This window comes from Podarcis gaigeae, assembly GCF_964106915.1.
Source record: "Podarcis gaigeae genome assembly, chromosome: 4".
Classification (NCBI taxonomy): Eukaryota; Metazoa; Chordata; class Lepidosauria; order Squamata; family Lacertidae; genus Podarcis; species Podarcis gaigeae.
Genome location: NC_139677.1, coordinates 78,184,337 through 78,202,175, shown reverse-complemented (window position 1 = coordinate 78,202,175; position 17,839 = coordinate 78,184,337). Strand labels below are relative to the sequence as shown.

Below are 17,839 nucleotides of genomic sequence, written 5' to 3'. Positions count from 1 at the left end.
CATTAGTTTATGTACCTTATAGTCACACTTCCAATTAGTAAGAGGACTCTGCAACCTCTTGCTGCTACCTAGTGGTCACAAATGAAAATGCTAACATTACACCTTTGTTTCTTAAGTGTTGAATATGCACGGGATCTACAACTCGTTCAGGATCCCAGCTATCTCATTCCATTGCTTTCTTTACAACCCTCCATTCCTATTCCTTCCCAAGTCAGTCAGCATTCTGTTGTCACTAAGAATGCTTAGTCCTTGTTGAGCTGTGCTTGTTTTGGGGGGAGGGCTGGGATTAACCGCCAATGTTTTCTCCTCGGCCCCCTGAAAATTTTATTTTTTGAAACTTCGCAAATCTCAGGCCTCCTCAAGTCTGGTGTTACCTCGTTCTTGGACAAAGGTGGTGCCATTTTGGCTACTTAAGCAAACTTAATTCTTGGGGAAATGAGGTTGCTATTAGTGTTTGCAGTGATGCTAAGCATTGTCTGGTCCATACACAAGAGATTCTGCCTGCAACTTCAAGGGCTTTTGATGAGTGAGATAGCAGGCAGGAGCAGTGCCTCCTCACTCAGCCATGAAGCAAATCTTCTGATCTTGGGACAGTCACTGTCTCTCAGCCCAATCTACCTTGGATTCTTGTAAGAAAATAATGGGGAGAGGGGAGAACCCAACTTGAGCTCCTTGGAGGAAAGGCAGGATATTAATGTAATTATAATGATAATAGTACTTAAATGGTCCATTTGCCATCTTATTCTGCTGTCTGTTGCAGCAAGCAGGACATTTACTGCATCTCTCTGTACTGGGGGTGAAGGGCAGTGAGTGTTTGAGCTCTGCCCATGGATACAACCATGCTGTATATTGTCTCTCTGTACTGGGGGTGAAGGGCAATGAGTGTTTGAGCTCTGCCCATGGATACAACCATGCTGTATATTGTCTTAATGTTCCAGAACTACTTTGGTTGCCAGGATGCAATCCGGGAAACACATATGAACCTTGGGTAGCTTCCAATCCATCAGGAGACAATATATAGTGGCTGCCCACACCTGACTTTCTCTCAGACACACTTGTCGTAATAAACAGGGATCCGTAATAAACAGGGGGTGCCATGCACAGACAGAGACAGACAGTAGGACCAGGGTTACAGTGGCCAGAAGAAGCCATAGCAGCTTTGTCTCTCACTGCACTGGGGGATTAAAAAGGTATATGGATGTTCTGTGGGTTGCAACCTGTTAGGTATAAAAGAGCCTTCAAGATTTGGACCTGGGAATCTTACAAGCATTGGACATTGAACCGAATTCATAAAACACAGAAGGTAACTGAGCAAAATAAATTTATTAAATGGAATCAGAGCCTTTGCCTTGCACATGATCAGTAGTTGCACATAGATGAAAATTGCTTAGAAATCTTTATTTTTTTTAGCAAAGACCACCCATCAATTCTTGACCTAAAAGCTAACAACAAATAAATCTGAATATGTTGTTTGGTTCCTGTACATTGTGAGAACATAGGGAAATAATCTCCCCCCCCCCCCCCCCCGCCATCAGCAAATAACTAAACAGGTCTCTCTGAAGCATGAATCCCATCAGCAGAAGCAGGAAATGGAGTACCTTGGATTAAACTGAATTCCTATGGATTCAGAATATGCAAACATTAAGCTAGGCAGAAGTGGGGATCCTGTGGCCATTCAGATGCAGCTCCCATCCATCCTTGATCATGCTGGCTGGGGCTGATGGGAGATGGAGGCCAACAATGGTTGGAGGGCAACAGGCTCTTGCTAATTACAGAACTGAGAGAGAATTATGTAATTCGTAAGAGACCACTTCAGAAAAACAGTTATCTTGGCTACTATAGCAACACACCACCAATTCTGAGTCCAATTACTGCAAAGAACCAACAGACACTGCCCTCTCTTTAATCTCCAGAATGGAGGACATATTACAAATTAGGCAACTATAAGAATCCATCAGTTTTAAATTCAGTTTTTTTCAACAACTGACATCAAAAAAAGCATTGTAAGCTTGGTTAGTTGCATAGGTGCCCAAGGTAATTGGGGGGGAGGGGCGCCAGCATTAAACTGAATTAGATAAATGGGCTCTCATTTAGAGCACCATACAACCAGAAGTTGAAAATATTTTTTTTTCTAACAAGCAGAATTCTAGATACGTTCTAACACCTATACATTAATTCATATTTAGTTAAGGCTGGTTTAAAATTATTAATGCTTCACCCCAAGTTATCACAATTCAGTTAAGTGTAGTCTCATCATCATCATTACTAGATAGTCCCCCCCCCCATTTTTTTTAATTACTTTTATCTAACTAAGTTAAGTGTGAGGAAACCATGTTGCTTGACAGTTGGGAGACTTGCATACTGACCCTGAGACTATTTACTCACAAATATTCCAGTTGATTGACACATGCGGCTGCATCACGTGATACAACTTTCCCCAGAGTGTACTACTTTGGTCTGCAAGTGATGGATCATGTACCTGAAAGCTCCTGTACGGTGGTGAAAAACTGTATTTGTACATATGGAACTGGTCTCACAGGGCAAAGACTACCAAAGCAGAATTCTTCTTCAAACCTTAGCTATGTGCAGAAAGGGTTTCCTCCCACCATGGGAACACATTCAAAATGTACCCCCCCCTTGCAATCTGAGATGGACCAATCCAGCAAAGACAGCATGATCTAATTCTGCAGGATATGTAGATCAGCTCTTACTTTGACAGTCAGTGTGTTTTAGGATTACTGCCTTATTACTGGATGGCGAGTACCTTGGTGGCTTCCTAAAAGGCATGTGACATTCTGCGCTCCAGTGCAACTATGTACTTCCTATCGTCCTAGATCACCCAGCACAGCACCCACACTGGAAGAAATCAGCTACCACCGACAGTATTCAAATCTATAGAATTTGCATAGACAGAGCATGTGGGAGGGCAGCACTGGAACTTGTTCCACCTAGGCAGCGTCCAAGAACAGCTCATTGACCTTTGGGTCTTCATCTTTTACACCGGCTCGTCGTCATTTTTATGTCTCTCAGACGCCTGCTTCCTTATCATATTCTGAACCTAAGGAAGCAGCGAAAAGCAAAAACGAATCCAGAGAGCATCAGTCAGTGTATTAGCGACTTGCTGCACGTTAATTATTTTTAAATTAAAAATATACTTCTTTAACCCCAATCCTCAACTGACGGCCAAATCAGATGTGAATGAAAACAAATGCCCATGTTTATTATGCGCATAATAACTGCTGGGGGGAGCCTTGGCCATTTAAATCTCTGGGAAATTTAACTCGCTCTTTCTCTCTGTCGCAGTCCAGGCAAGATTCACCTCTCCAAACCTAAGCACAACGCGAGGGGAGCTGATGGCAGAGGTGGTTTTGCATAGTATATTTAGATACTGCCGTCTTCCGTGGAAGTTTCACCAAGCTTGCAGGATCACCTGTGTGTTGTCTACACTGAATGGTGGCAGCTCTGCAGGGACTGAGGCAGGGATTTCTCCCAGCCCTACCAGGAGATGCTGGGGATTGAACCCGAGACCATTTGCATGCAAAGTAGATGCTCTGCTACTGAGCTGCCCATCTTACTAAAAGAGGAAGTCATCTCTTCTTTAAACTGAGGGGCATCTGGTAAGTCTTCTATAGCATCTTCCATCCCCCAGTGCTTTTTCCTTCCAGAACACAATTCTGTACTTATAAGCACTAGGGTGTTATGGCTCTCGTTTTCTGTAACTGCCCGCTCTCTTTTCCCCGCCTAAAGCAAGAAAAATATATTTCTCAGCTCCAATGCCCCTTTTCTGCTTCTTCAGAGAAGCATAACAGTCAAGCAGTGTGTGCCTTGCAGGGACGACATACCTGTCTCAACATGAATTCTAATGGCCTCTCAGGCTTCTCATACACCAGATTTTCAGTGATCTCCTGAGTGAGAAAGACAGAAGTCATTATACTCCTTTCCCGAAGGCAAACAATGAAAAGATACAAAATTATATTGCCAGAGGCAAGAATGGCTTGTCTTCTTTTCAGGATGGGAAAGGTATGGGATATACATAATATGTATTATTTACAAATACAGACATGATGTGTCATTTTATCTTTCCTGAAAAATGTCTACCGTACAGCAAAATCCCGGGTGCTCTAACACATATGCTTGATAACCTGAAATGTTCACACACTCCCACATTAACAGATTGGAGAACTAAGCTCAAACCAACAAAATGAAACTCAGCTGGGACAAATGTAAGGTTTTGCACTTAGGCAAGAAGAACCAGCAGCACCAATATAAGATGGGGGACACATGGCTTGCCAGTAGTACATGTAAAAAACGATCTAGGGATCTTAGTGGACCACAAGCTTAACATGAGTCAGCAGTAAGATGCAGCTGCAAAATAATAATAATAAAAAGTTAATACTATTCTAGCCTGTACCAACAGAAGTATAGTGCTCAAATCAAGGGAACTAATAGTCCCACTCTATTCTGCCTTGGTCAGACTACACCTGGAGTACAGTGTCCAGTTCTGGGCGCCACAGTTCTGGGCTCCTCTTCTGGTAAAGAGGAGACTGAGAGGAGATATAATAGGCATCTTCAGCTATCTAAAGGGCTGCCACATGGAAGATGGAATAAACTTGTTTTCTCCTGCTCCAGAGAGTACGACTCGAACCAATGGATTCAAGTTGTAAGAAACAGTGGCGTAGCGTGGGTTGTCAGCACCCGGGGCAAGGCAAGTAATTTGCGCCCCCTAACCCGTGGATTTGCGCCCCCTAACCCATGGATTTGCGCCCCCTAACCCTAGCCCCCAGATGTTGTGCCCGATACGGCCGGCCGCCCCCTGCACCCCCCACGCTACGCCACTGGTAAGAAAGGAGATTCCAACTAAACATCAGGAAAACTTTCTGACAGTAAGAGCTGTTTGACAGTGGAACAAAACTCCCTTAGGAAGTTGTGGACTCTCCTTCCTTGGAGGATTTTAAGCAAAGGTTGAATGGCCATCTGTCATGGATCCTTAGTTGAGATTCCTGCATTGCATGGAGTTGGACTAGATGACCCTGGAGGTCCCTTCCAAGTCTACAGTTCTATGATTCTATGAAAACTGCAAGCTGCAAGTTACAAAGTGCATCTATTACAGGCCCAATATAAGATTTGTTTATTGAGCAATTTATTTATTTAGAAAGATAGATAAAATAACACAGTATTTAGAAATCTACATAATTCATTTCAGATTATTTCAAATTTCAACTGCTTTCCTCAATTGCACAATTGTTTAAGTAGATGAATATTTAGAAAAGCAATATATCAAGCAATAATGATAAGCACATTGCACTTGGAAGTTGAAATATATTAATATATAACTAACTGCCTGTAATTATCTATTAAGTTATTTTTATCCTGCGTCTTCAACTCCAAGGGTCCCCAGAGTGACTTACAACTTTAGAAAAACAACTATCAATCAAACAAACAGACCAGATATAACCATCATAGCAATAGCATAAAAACAACAACAACCCAAAGTCACAAGGGCCAAAAAACCCCCAAACCCAGTGCTCTGGGTTGTATCCAATATCAGTCATACTCATAGTAGACCTACTGAAATTAATGGGCATGACTAACTTAAGTTCCTTCATTTCAGTGGGTCTACTCCAAATAGAGCTTATCTGGATACAGTACACAGTCACTGAGCTGGTTTGGATCATCTTTTCTGACATGGTTTATGAATCTGGGAAAATATGTCCTAGACCAGTTCAGTGATTATTAATGGCACTGCCCTGTGGTTTCGTCCTCCTTTCCTTTCCCTGCTCTTGTCACTATTTTCCTACGTGCCAGGTTCGCACATTCCTCCTCTGTTGGCGCTTCACTGGTGGCTTATATTAAACCAGAGTCCCCTGTAAATGTCTGAACTTGGATTTATACTGAGTGAACTAACCAAGATCACAGGCCCATAAGCAAAAATAAATCCAGTGTATGCAAACTCTGAGCCTTTCAAAATGATTCATCAAGGAGCCCATATGCTACATTCAATGCAACAGGAATGGGTGGAAAGATGCCATTCTTGGCAGGTGCAATGATATCTGGACACTTTTGACTGATTTGTGTCCAATGGTGCAGATACCACAGCTGAAGTGCAACTGGGCATCTTTCTCATTTTTATTTTTTGTATTTAAGATTGATTTTCAAGGATAGTGTTTTAAAAAGGGGGTTATGGACAATGCTTTGGACAATAAATTACCAACTTACCAAATACGGTTGTTGGATTTTCTAAACCATTTGATGACATTAAAAATTGATAATGCTGTTTTGTTTTGAAAGGGAAAGTTGGAGAACAGGAATATGAATTTCTGCAAAGAAAACTAGGCTGGGAACAACTACATTTCAAAAATATATTTCAGTTTTCACAAATGTGCATGCTTTGCTTTTGAGAACAGAGCATCTTTAACTTACATTACTCCTCTTTTTCCATTTAGTTCTTTTCATTGCAGGCCAACACTTCAGGCGTTTTATTCTGAAAAGGCTTGTTTGGGTTTTGGTTTGCTGCCATCTAGGATTATTGCAATGCCTGGCATAGTTGTATTTGGGGCTTTTTTTGCTGTTTGGATTATTTTTCTCTGTGTTTTATCATTTGTATTATTGTATGTTGTAATGTGGGTCTTCTATGTCTTGTATCATTGTATGTTACCTTTGGGTTGCTCTCAGGAAAGGCAACCAAGAATTTAAAAATAAAGAAACGTTGAATTAGATTTTGTACAATTGATACCGTTGTATTTCTTTGTGATGCAACTAATCCAATTATTGTACTTGGCATACTGTTTTGAACTGATGTACAGAATGGTTTCTAGGTCAATCTCTTCATTTTTCTTTTCTTTTTAAATTAAAAAAACCAACCACAAATGCATTTAAAAGCAACAGCACTAGGACTACTAAACCACCAAAATAGGAAGGAAAAGAGACAGAGAGAGATGCCCCTATACAGAAAAGTGTAAGGGAAAATGTGCACTCATTCAACAAGGTAGACTTTATATTCTTTTGTGAGCGGCAGCAACCCCCTCTCACCACTGGAATGTGTTCCATTCCTATAAATTTTAAAAGTATCTTCCTATGTGAATTCACAGGGACAAATTTGTAAGATTCACTGTGTGTGTGTGTGTGTGTGTGTGTGTGTGTGTGTGTGTGTTGCAGTACAGCAGGCTGAGAACACATGGCCCTCCAGATGCTGCTCATCTCCAAGTCCCATCAGCCCTGGCTAGCATGGCCAAAGGTCCAGGATGATAAGAGCTGTAACCAAGCAACATCCTGAGGGCCATAGTTTCCCCACCCCAGCAGCAGAATGTGGTACAGCAACTAGGAATGTAACACCACCAATATCCCGGGTCCCACTGGAAGGAAACCACAAATGGCGAGGTCAAGAACAGCCAAGAGGTTGCTGGGCTACTACTCCCATCATCCCTGACCATTAGCCATGCTGGCTGGAGCTGATCGTGGCTGAAGTCCAACAACAGCTGAAGGGCTAGATCAGTGTTTCCCTAACACTGGTCTCCAGCTGCTTTCAGACTACAATTCCCATCATCTCTGACCACTGGTCTTGTTATGTAGGGATGATGGGAGTTGTAGTCCAAAAACAGCTGGATACCCAAGTTTGGGAAACATTGAGCTAGATGCTCCATCACTATATTCCTAAAGGCAGAGACTAGATCTCAGATGTCCTAAAGACAAGGAATAGATCTCAGAGATCTTGAGAGGGACACTATGTGAAGGGGACACTATGTGACGCTTTAATCTCTTGAGAAAGCCCAGTTAGGCATCTATGGGACAAAAGCCTTCCACAATCATTCTTGTGGCTGGAATATAATGCAGAGTACTCTCAAAATAGGATATGGACTAGTAAGGTAAAGGTAAAGGGACCCCTGACCATTAGGTCCAGTCGTGACCGACTCTGGGGTTGGGGGCGCTCATCTCGCTTTATTGGCCAAGGGAGCCGGCGTATAGCTTCCAGGTCATGTGGCCAGCATGACTAAGCCGCTTCTGGCAAACCAGAGCAGCACACAGAAACGCCGTTTACCTTCCCGCCGGAGCGGTACCTATTTATCAACTTGCACTTTGATGTGCTTTCGAACTGCTAGGTTGGCAGGAGCAGGGACCGAACAATGGGAACTCACCCCGTCGTGGAGATTCAAACTGCTGACCTTCCGATCAGCAAGTCCTAGGCTCTGTGGTTTAACCCACAGTGCCACCCGCGTCCCAGGGCTAGTAATGTCCCCCAAATGCTAAGAGATTCCCTCAAACCACTGTGTATAAAGGCACTGGCTGGGTTGGTTCAGAACAGCCACTGTGCATGCTTTTGCCTAAGTGAAGGCAGCTTTGACAGAAAAGGCAAAAAGGGAATGGTTCACCTGAAATATCTGCAGAATATTATGCTTCTCCATGTACCTAAGTGAAACTTCAAAGGGATCTTGATACACAACAGGCATCTCCTCGGAGAAGTCCACAGAAGGAACAATTGTTGGGTGAGGCTGCTCTTCTATTATTGGAGGTTCTACTTGTTGAGGCACCATTTCCTGAGACGGTACTTGTTGGGGCACCAATTCTTCAGAGATCACGATGCCTTCTGCCGATCTGACCAAACCATGTGGAAACACAATTCCTCTCTTATGTTGCTGAGTGAGTATAGAGCCAAGACCTTCCAAAGAGGAAACAGGATGAAATGCTGGGTGGGTTGGTTCTGGTGTCTCCACCGTGGCAATTTCTGGTGCCTTGCTCATGTCAGATTCTGCTGCTATCTCCGCGATAGGCTCAGGTGCTTCCTCTACGATAGGTTTTGGTGCTTCCTCCATGATAGGTTCTTGTGTCTCATCCATGGACAATACCACTTCAAGAATTTGGGGTTTTCTCTTTTGTGGTTCAGTAATAGATTCTGGTGATTCAGGGTGCTCCTGCCCCTCAGTAATCAGAACTCTTTCTGGCTGTAGCTGCAATACATAACAAGCAAGAATTTACCATGCAGAAAAGAGGCACATGCATAGTTCTTGCACTCTGTAGGCCTTAGACGTAATCCTACCCTTGGGCAAAAAAAAAAAAAAAACATGTGGAGAGTTGTGGGACTGAGAAGGTTAATCTTTTCCCTTGCCAATAAGCGCAGCTGTCAAACTGCCACACACAACATTTGGCCAGTGTGTGAAGGGGCTCCACACATGAACTGCTGTACACACATAAAGTCCCTTCACATGAAAGCCAAATATATGGACAGCTGAAGGAGAAAGGCCAGCATTGATGATGCCAGCAGTGCCCTTCAAGACTCTATATTGGACAAACAGGCCAAACCCTACACCAAAGGATAAAAGGACATAAATCTGACATCAGGAATCATAAGACAGAGAAGCCAGTAGGAGAACACTTCAGTCTCCCAAGACATTCAATACAGGATCTCAAAGCAGCTGTCTTACTACAAAAGAATTTCAGAAATAGACTTGAAAGAGAAGTTGCTGAATTACAACTTATCACTAAACTGAAAACTATGGAGAGACATGGTCTTAATAGAGATATTGGATTCCTGTCTCATTACATATGCTAATCATCTGCATGCTATCCCTTGCTTTTTCCTGTAGGACTAATTGCAGTCGTTAACAGTCGTCAACTACCAGCATGAGTTTGACCAACGGCAGAGGAAGACAGGAGTGCCTGGCATGCTCTGGTCCATTGGGTCACGGAGAGTCGGACACGACTAAATGACTAAACAACAACAACAACAACAGTCGTCAATAGGTTTTCCACACCCATTGAGTTAATTACCCATCTCCTACCCCCCCCACCCTGCCACGATATATAAGGGTCTGGTGACTTCTGTTTCAGTGTATCTGAAGAAGTGTGCATGCACATGAAAGCTTATACCAAGAACAAAGTTGGTCTCTAAGGTGCTACTGGATTTTTTTTCTTCTTTTATATATATATTTCAACTGCGTCAGACCAACACAGCTACCTACCTGAATCTGTATCTCTTAAGATTTTGTGTTGCTATGCTCAATGCAACATATTCAAGGGTTATTTCCAACACACCCAGATAGGTACCTGTTGCTTTAAACATTGGAAGACAAAGGTGGTCTCTGCTAGCAGAAAGGGGTGTGTATGTGGCATTTTAGTGTCAGGGGTTCACAATACGGGAAGCTTGATACTGGGGAACTACAGAGTTGGAGCAAGCTGATAGGAGCAGGTGAGGTGTGAAAGGTTGGAACAGGCTGAGAGACAAAACTGTAGATTTGTGTGTTCATTTTGGAATAGCACAAACCTGTCTCCCTGTTTATTAGTTTTTGGTATATTATCACTAAGAATCTGTCACAGAGCACAATAAAAAAGGCAGAGACAGTAAAGCTAAAGGATGAAAGACAGAAGATCCTTGTTGGCTGTCAAGCATAGAGTACGGCAATCGACTTTCATCAGTTTGGAAAGAGGCATGCTGGATCCAAATACCCAAGGTAAGAAATACTGGAGACCCTTTATCAGTCATTCAATGGCCCTGGAAAAATATGTTTACGGAGCAATCCTATGCATGTCTATTCAGAAGTAATTCCCTCTGTAATTTCCATTGGGCCAATGTGCATAGGATTGCAGCCCAAATGCACAGGAGCTAACCCTGCACAGACCAGGGGAGGGGGGAGCATTTCAAAGTCCTAAATGACAGCATCAAATGACACTTCCTCTTCTATTATCAGTTAAATATCTGACATGTGGCCCTTTTAAGAGAAAATGCTATGATGCAGGAAGCCAGCTCTTACAGAGCTGACTCAGAGGTGTGGCTTGGCTGGAGGAGTTACTTACTACTCTGCGCAGTCTCCCAGACTTCAATGGAAATAACTCATAACACTTATAGTGTGTTCACACATGAACAACAAAGACAAAACAAGGAAGAGAAGTACATAAATGCATCTTAACTCAAGTGCACATACATGTAAATATACAGAGACCTGCTCAAAACATTAACATTGCACTGAATTATATCCATCCTCATCCCAGCTGCTCCAGTTAATACCTTATTCAGTGCTGAAGCTCCCTGGATCACTGCGGGTGAGCAGTTCTCTCTTAGCCTAACCTACTTCACACATTTTCTCAACAAACCTCTTGTCTTCTCCACAGCTGGGGGAAAGGGTGACATGCATGCTTCCCAAGCTCCAGCAAAGGCAGGGTAAAATGAATTAAAGAAACAAACGCTGGGCAACCGAAGCTACTGTGAGATTAAGCATTCTATTAACTGTGTGCTTTAAATCATGCACAACGGTCGTCTTTTCAGTCTAACATTTCCTGCCTTTTTAACGCTGCAGTCCTATGTGCATTTGCCCCAAGAGCTAGCTCTGTGGGCTTACTTCTGAGTAAATGCAACTTGCTCTGTAAGATTTAGTGGCTGGACAGAGCCACACTGTTAACAGAAAGTTAGCAAACACATGAGGTCCAAAACAGTAAAGGGCTGTTAAGAGCGTCAATCTAGCATACAACCGCCAGTGGGCAAAAAAGAGGCCATGGGGGAGGAAGGGGACTCTGCACCCTCTCCAAAAGTTGTTGGGACTACAATTCCTATCAGCCCCTGTCAGAATGACCAGCGCTCAGGGATGATGGGTTCTGTAGTCCCTCAACATCTGGAGGACCAGCCTTGGAGACGGAAGGAGGGAGTGGAAAGTGACCCCTTCCCCAACATTTCACCGGTGAAATACTGATACGTTATTGGGGTGAGGAAGCTACTGCAGACCGTTGAGCTACCACGGAGCAGGTGTGGATGGGGGCCACCCAAGAGGCGAGTGTGTCTGAATACTGGACAGCGGAGAAGGCAGCTTTGCCAATGTTACGCTCCTTGTAAGCAAAGCAGCCCAGGGAATTTTGTAAACGGAGCACGTCAATCCATCCACCGGTCACATTTGGGGAGGGGGCCTCTCCAGGCTGCTCCCGTTTCCCTTCCTCCCGCGCTTCCGGCTGCCGCCCTCACCTGCCCCTCCGGCGAGCCCTGCTCCTGCTCCGGCCCTCGCTCTGCCATCTTGGAGCCAAGGCGCGTCGCATCCTTTGCTGCTGGCGTGCTCCGTGCGCTCTTTACGCGTTCTGTCCCCTACGGGCAGCGGAGGGAGCGCCGTAGCTACCATGGCAACCGCCCCAAGCGCTGCTCACGCCCCTCCCCTCCCCTCGGCCTTTCGGTTGCGCGCTCGTGCCGGCCAATGGGAGAGCGCGCGAGCGCGGAAGGGAGGCGCGGGCATTCCGAGCGGGCCAGCTGATTGGCGACCGGGCAGTTGGTACCCAGGGTGGCCATATTTTTTGAGGGTGGAAGTGCGCTCGCTGCCCTGGTAGACTGGGAGTTAGTTCGTCCCTGAAACCTTACCCATTTTCGACCATCCTCCAAGCACTGCCCTCCCGCTTCATCCTAGAATTGTAGAATTGGAAGAGACCTAGTCCAACCCTCTGCAGTATAGGAGTGCTAAAAAAAAAATAGCTAGGGAGGACAGAGCAAAATAGAAAGGGGTCCCCCCCACGCTCCCCTGTAATTTGAGCACTTGCTATTAACTTTTTAATATTTGTCTGTTAGCCAAGTAAAAACAGTAGATCAGTTTATGCTAATGTTCTAAAAGCATCTTCGCCAACCTGGTGCCTGCCAAATATTTTGGACTGAAACTCCCATCGTCAGCCCCAGTCACCAAAAACCTAAACCCATCTTCTAAATTACTGCTTATGGTAGTAGCCATTTTAAGAAATATAATTTTGGTTGAAGGTTTTCTGCAAAAAAATGATGTGGGCATATGCTTTGCAGCTACATAGGGAACATGGGAAGCTGTGTAGTGCCAGATTGGACTGTGTGATGCAGTGATGCCTACAAAACACCTTTCCCCAGCCTGGTGCCCTTCCCAACAGCTGTCTTGAGACCCAAACATCGGGGGGGGGGGGGCGGCACCAGGTTCATGAATGCTGTGTTCTAAAAGATTACCGTATTTTGCAATTATTATGAACCAAAGACACAAAATAGAGGACAAAATACCAAAAAGTTGGTATTTCGAGCAGCTGGCAATCCAGCACAGCATATAGGGGACGAAGTAGTAGCGCTCAGGATAGTACCATGTTTACCTATGGAAATGGGGTAACCTGCAACAGGTCTGTATAACTATTAAATGGTGTCCTATTGTTACTCTCCCAACAGTAAAATCTCACTGCTGGTACCTGGAGAGAGTGAAATTTAAGTTGGAAGGCACAATTTTCAACTCTCTTTTTTAAAAAAAATATACATAGTTACAGGAATAGAGTACTTACAATGCGCAGTAATTCAGGGTTTTGTTGCAGGCTACTGTATGGTAAGTTCTAGTTGTCCAATCCCCTTACAATTCAATCCCAGTCTGTGGAGAACAAGAGTGGGAAAGGGTTATTCCCCTGTTGTTTTGCTTGTGAACATCTGGTTGGTTGCTGTGGAAAACACAGTGCTGGAGACAATGTAAGTCTTTGTCCTGATTCAGCAGAACTCTTGTTAATTCTATAAAATTTAGCCAACATTAAGACAAGGCTGATAGGAAATGTCAATAGCTGGAACCTGTGAAAAGAGTGTAGGCTTCAGAAAAGACCAAGTTAATCAAATTATTATGGAATTCATTCATGTGCACAAAATGATTTCTAAATTAAAAAAGGGGAAAGGCTGGGGGTATCAGAAAGGAAACACAAATTAGTTTTTCTAGTTGCACATTTCCTAAACCTACTCCTTACATATAATCTCAATCAATCTCAAAATTTCTGGGTGGGTAACATGCAGTTGTCCCTTGCTTGCATTTTATGCTGCAGTAAATTTGTTAGTAGTGTTATGCTACAAGCCTTTTTGGTAGCTAAAGCCTGAGAAGAAACCCATACTTGAGCTATTTTATTTATTAAACTAATATATTTCTTTGTCTGGGTGGTGGATAAGATGATAGTTGTCTCCCTGACAGTTTACTTCACAAGGCATGAGTAAACAGATTGCCAATTTCATTTTGAAAGGAAGAGAGAGAGATGAAAGGATCAGAGATAAAAGCGCTGCTTTGTTATTATAAAAACCAACTGTCTGAAGTCATAGTGTTCATACTCCTACAGAGAGAAGAAATCTAGGGGCAGAACACAAAAGAATGGAGTGTTATTTTGATGAAAGCTAAAAGGTATAGCATTCTAAATATGAAAGGCAGTGAAAGTAGGTTTGCGCCCTGTAAAGTGCAGAGAAAGTGAGAGAGGGAGAATTTCAGAAGAAATGTCTCATGTGAAACACTGCCTCCTACTTGCTTACTGAAAGTGTATCATCCCATCCCTGCTTACAGGGTGGCGCTGTGGTCTAAACCACTGAGCCTCTTGGGCTTGCTGATTGGAAGACTGGCGGTTTGAAGCTGCATGAGCTCCCATTGCTCTGTTCCAGCTCCTGCCAACCTAGCAGTTCAAAAGCACGCCTGTGCAAGTAGATAAATAGGTACCACTGCGGCGGGAAGGTAAACCACATTTCCGTGTGCTCTGTCTTCTGTCATGGTGTCCTGTTGTGCCAGAAGCGGTTTAGTCATGCTGGCCACATGACGTGGAAAGCTGTCTGCAGACAAACGCTGGCTCCCTTGGCCTGAAAGCGAGATGAGCTCTGCAACCCCATAGTCGCCTTTGACTGGACTTAATTGTCCACAGGTCCTTTACCTTTTTTTGAGGTTCTCTTTAAGAATACCACTCCTGCATAACTATATGCCTGGACTCTAGCTACAATATTTCACCCTAGAATTAACTGACTTTCTGTACTTGTTCCTAGTGAAGGAATTGAGGAGCCCATGTCTAACCCTGCAGTCCTTTCACTATAATATCCAGTTGCTTGGGAGTAAGCCCCACTGAACTCAGTTGGACCTATCTACTTCTGCGTAGGCACGTACTGGAACACTCAGTTTACACTTTTGATGTAGCAGCCATGCTTTGCCACCTGTAAGTTCATCTCCATACCACACTGTGAACAGTTAGCAGTTAGAGTGATGGGCCAGGATTTTTAGACCAGGGTTCCAATCCCCAAACCACCATGAAGCATGCTGGTCAGTCACTGTGTCTCAGCCTAAACTATCTCACAGATTTGTCATGATAAAATGTGGTAGAAGAGAACCATATATACCCCTCTGAGCTCCTTTGAGGAAAAGTGGGATAGAAATGTGATTTTAAAAAATAAATAGATAAAATAAAATATTTATGGAGAATCTTCCATGCCAGGTTTCTGTGCCCCATCATGTGGTTGCCATGTAAGTTTCTTCATATCTAGAAATGTGCTTTAACTGTGTGCAGGGTCCCATCCCTCTTCTGTGCTTGTGGGACTAGCAGAGTTCAGAGTTTGAATGTATGCTTTATTATATACTGCTGCATGCAGAGGTTTGGCATTCTTCCTCAGCTCTTACAAATATGCAAAGGTGTGTGTGTGTAATACTTGCATGGAAAAGATACTGAGGTGCAAAGGGCTATGAAATGAATCCATGACTTTAATGAATTGGGACACCCGGGGGGGGGGGACCTTGTTCATCTCCATACTACAGTGTGAGGTTTAACTGTGTCTAATATGAAAATATGCGAAAGGCTGGGCTGGATGAATCCCTAGCTGGAATTAAGATTGCCGGAAGAAATATCAACAACCTCAGATATGCAGATGACACAACCTTGATGGCAGAAAGTGAGGAGGAATTAAAGAACCTTTTAATGAGGGTGAAAGAGGAGAGCGCAAAATATGGTCTGAAGCTCAACATAAAAAAAACCGAAGATCATGGCCACTGGTCCCATCACCTCCTGGCAAATAGAAGGGGAAGAAATGGAGGCAGTGAGAGATTTTACTTTCTTGGGCTCCATGATCACTGCAGATGGTGACAGCAGCCACAAAATTAAAAGACGCCTGCTTCTTGGGAGAAGGGCAATGACAGGCCTAGACAGCATCTTGAGAACAAAGGTTCGTATAGTTAAAGCTATGGTTTTCCCAGTAGTGATGTATGGAAGTGAGAGCTGGACCATAAAGAAGGCTGATCGCCGAAGAATTGATGCTTTTGAATTATGGTGCTGGAGGAGACTCTTGAGAGTCCCATGGACTGCAAGAAGATCAAACCTCTCCATTCTGAAGGAAATCAGCCCTGAGTGCTCACTGGAAGGACAGATCGTGAAGCTGAGGCTCCAGTACTTTGGCCACCTCATGAGAAGAGAAGACTCCCTGGAAAAGACCCTGATGTTGGGAAAGATGGAGGGCACAAGGAGAAGGGGGCGACAGAGGACGAGATGGTTGGATAGTGTTTTCGAGGTTACCAGCATGAGTTTGACCAAACTGCGGGAGGCAGTGGAGGACAGAGGTGCCTGGCGTTCTCTGGTCCATGGGGTCACGAAGAGTCGGACACGACTAAACGACTAAACAACAACAACAAAATATGAAAATAAGAGAGGTTGCCACTGAGTTGAATCTAGACTCTGTTAGACCCAATCTGCACTATACAGTGGTACCCTGGAAGTAAAACGGAACTCGTTCCAGAAGTCTATAAGGCTTCCAAAACCAAGGCGTGGCTTCCGATTGGCTGCCACAGTTTCCTGCACTCAGTTGGAATCCGCGGAATCTGCGTTGGACATTTGGGTTCCAAAGAACATTTGCAAACCGGAACACTGACTTCCTGGTTTGTGGCATTCCAGAGCCAAAACATTTGACTTGCATTCAGGATCCAAGGTACAACTGTACATTTAAAACACTATGATACCACTTTTAACAGCCATGCCTCCCTTCCCCCCCAAAGAATCATGGGAACTGTAGTTTGTTAAAGGTGCTGAGAGTTGTTATCAACCCCCCCCCCCATTCCCCTTACGGAACTGCAATTCTCAGAATGGTTTAACAAACCAGTTCCCTGGGAAGAGTAGTTTAAAAAACAATCCCTTTCCCCAGGAAATTGGGGGAATTGTAGCCCTGTGAAGGAAAACAGGGGGTCTCCTAACAACAATTCTAAGCACCTTAAACAAGATGCTATTCCCAAGGTGCTTTGACTGAAAACCATGACTGTTTCCGGTGGTATCATAGTGCCTTAAACGCATAGTGCAAATGAGGCCATCACTGAGCTGAGGTCCCACTGATGTAAAGCTAGTTATTACTAAAACCACATTGATTTCTGTAAGAACAAAGCTCAGCGAACTTAGGCTACATGCACTTACCTAGGAGTAAGCCTCACTGAATTCAGTGGGGCTTTCTTTTGAGTAAACATGCATATGATTGCATGTGGTGGAGCTTAGTCCCTAGCAAGTTGGTTTTGTGGGTGAGGGAGTGCCAGGTTTTAGTGGAACATAGTTTCATTATAATATTTTAAATTGTTCCAGCATATTTTGTGAAAAGGGTTTTGTTTTTGAAGTGTTTAGAATTGTAGCCTTACTTGCAACCACTATCTTCTGTTGATTCTAGGGAACTATATAGGTTAGGTGGGATTTTTTTTTAAAAAAAATATTTTGATCTCTGAATGGTAGAGAATGTGGCACAGTTTGAAAAAAAGAGAGAGGATTCTGCACGGGGGGAAAGCAAGTATGTCTCTGTATGAAATATCAATTGTAGGCGTGCATGTAGCAACCAGGGAGAGAGGGGGGGAATATCTGTGAAAAGCTCATGTGCCATCACAGAGATCAACCCCCCCCCCCACTGTGTGCCACCCACTTCAGTAGTATTGCCTTGTGGGCGAGAGTTGTGTGATGTCTCAGGGGGGTGGGGTAAAGTACAACATTTATACACATGTGGGAAACACCAATGTTGAGGACAGATTTTTAGATGGAGAGGATGGGACAAAAAGCACAAAGGGACCCCCCCCCCCAAGAAACTACAGTGGTACCTCGGGTTACATACGCTTCAGGTTACAGACTCCGCTAACCCAGAAAT

The 17,839-nt window shown here is 43.9% G+C and overlaps 1 protein-coding gene and 1 long non-coding RNA gene across 3 annotated transcripts in view; both read right to left on the bottom strand.

Annotated features, from left to right (window-relative positions):
- Positions 1–17,839, bottom strand: part of LOC310844022 — a 322,076-nt gene that overhangs the window by 141,427 nt on the left and 162,810 nt on the right. The window lies entirely within an intron of this gene.
- On the bottom strand, positions 1,305–12,115 carry TEX55 (testis expressed 55). 2 transcript variants are annotated; one of them, XM_083737401.1, is made up of 4 exons: positions 11,942–12,115; positions 8,404–8,942; positions 3,843–3,905; positions 1,305–3,058 (listed from the first exon to the last, which is right to left on the bottom strand). In XM_083737401.1, exons 1-3 carry the CDS (start codon positions 11,987–11,989, stop codon positions 3,860–3,862), a joined length of 633 nt encoding a protein of 210 aa, XP_083593527.1. In that variant the 5' UTR covers positions 11,990–12,115; the 3' UTR covers positions 1,305–3,058; positions 3,843–3,859. The 2 variants fall into 2 exon arrangements, with proteins under 2 accessions (XP_083593527.1, XP_083593526.1); XM_083737400.1 differs by having other exon boundaries at positions 8,367–8,942; positions 11,942–12,114.

Excerpts from the sequence above, each read along its gene's own strand:
- TEX55 (XM_083737400.1), bottom strand. The coding sequence starts at position 11,989 with ATGGCAGAGCGAGGGCCGGAGCAGGAGCAGGGCTCGCCGGAGGGGCAG. Across the intron at positions 8,943-11,941 it reads AGGGCTCGCCGGAGGGGCAG|CTACAGCCAGAAAGAGTTCT; the intron begins GTGAGGGCGGCA and ends TATGTATTGCAG. Across the intron at positions 3,059-3,842 it reads TAGAATTCATGTTGAGACAG|GTTCAGAATATGATAAGGAA; the intron begins GTATGTCGTCCC and ends CTGCTTCCTTAG.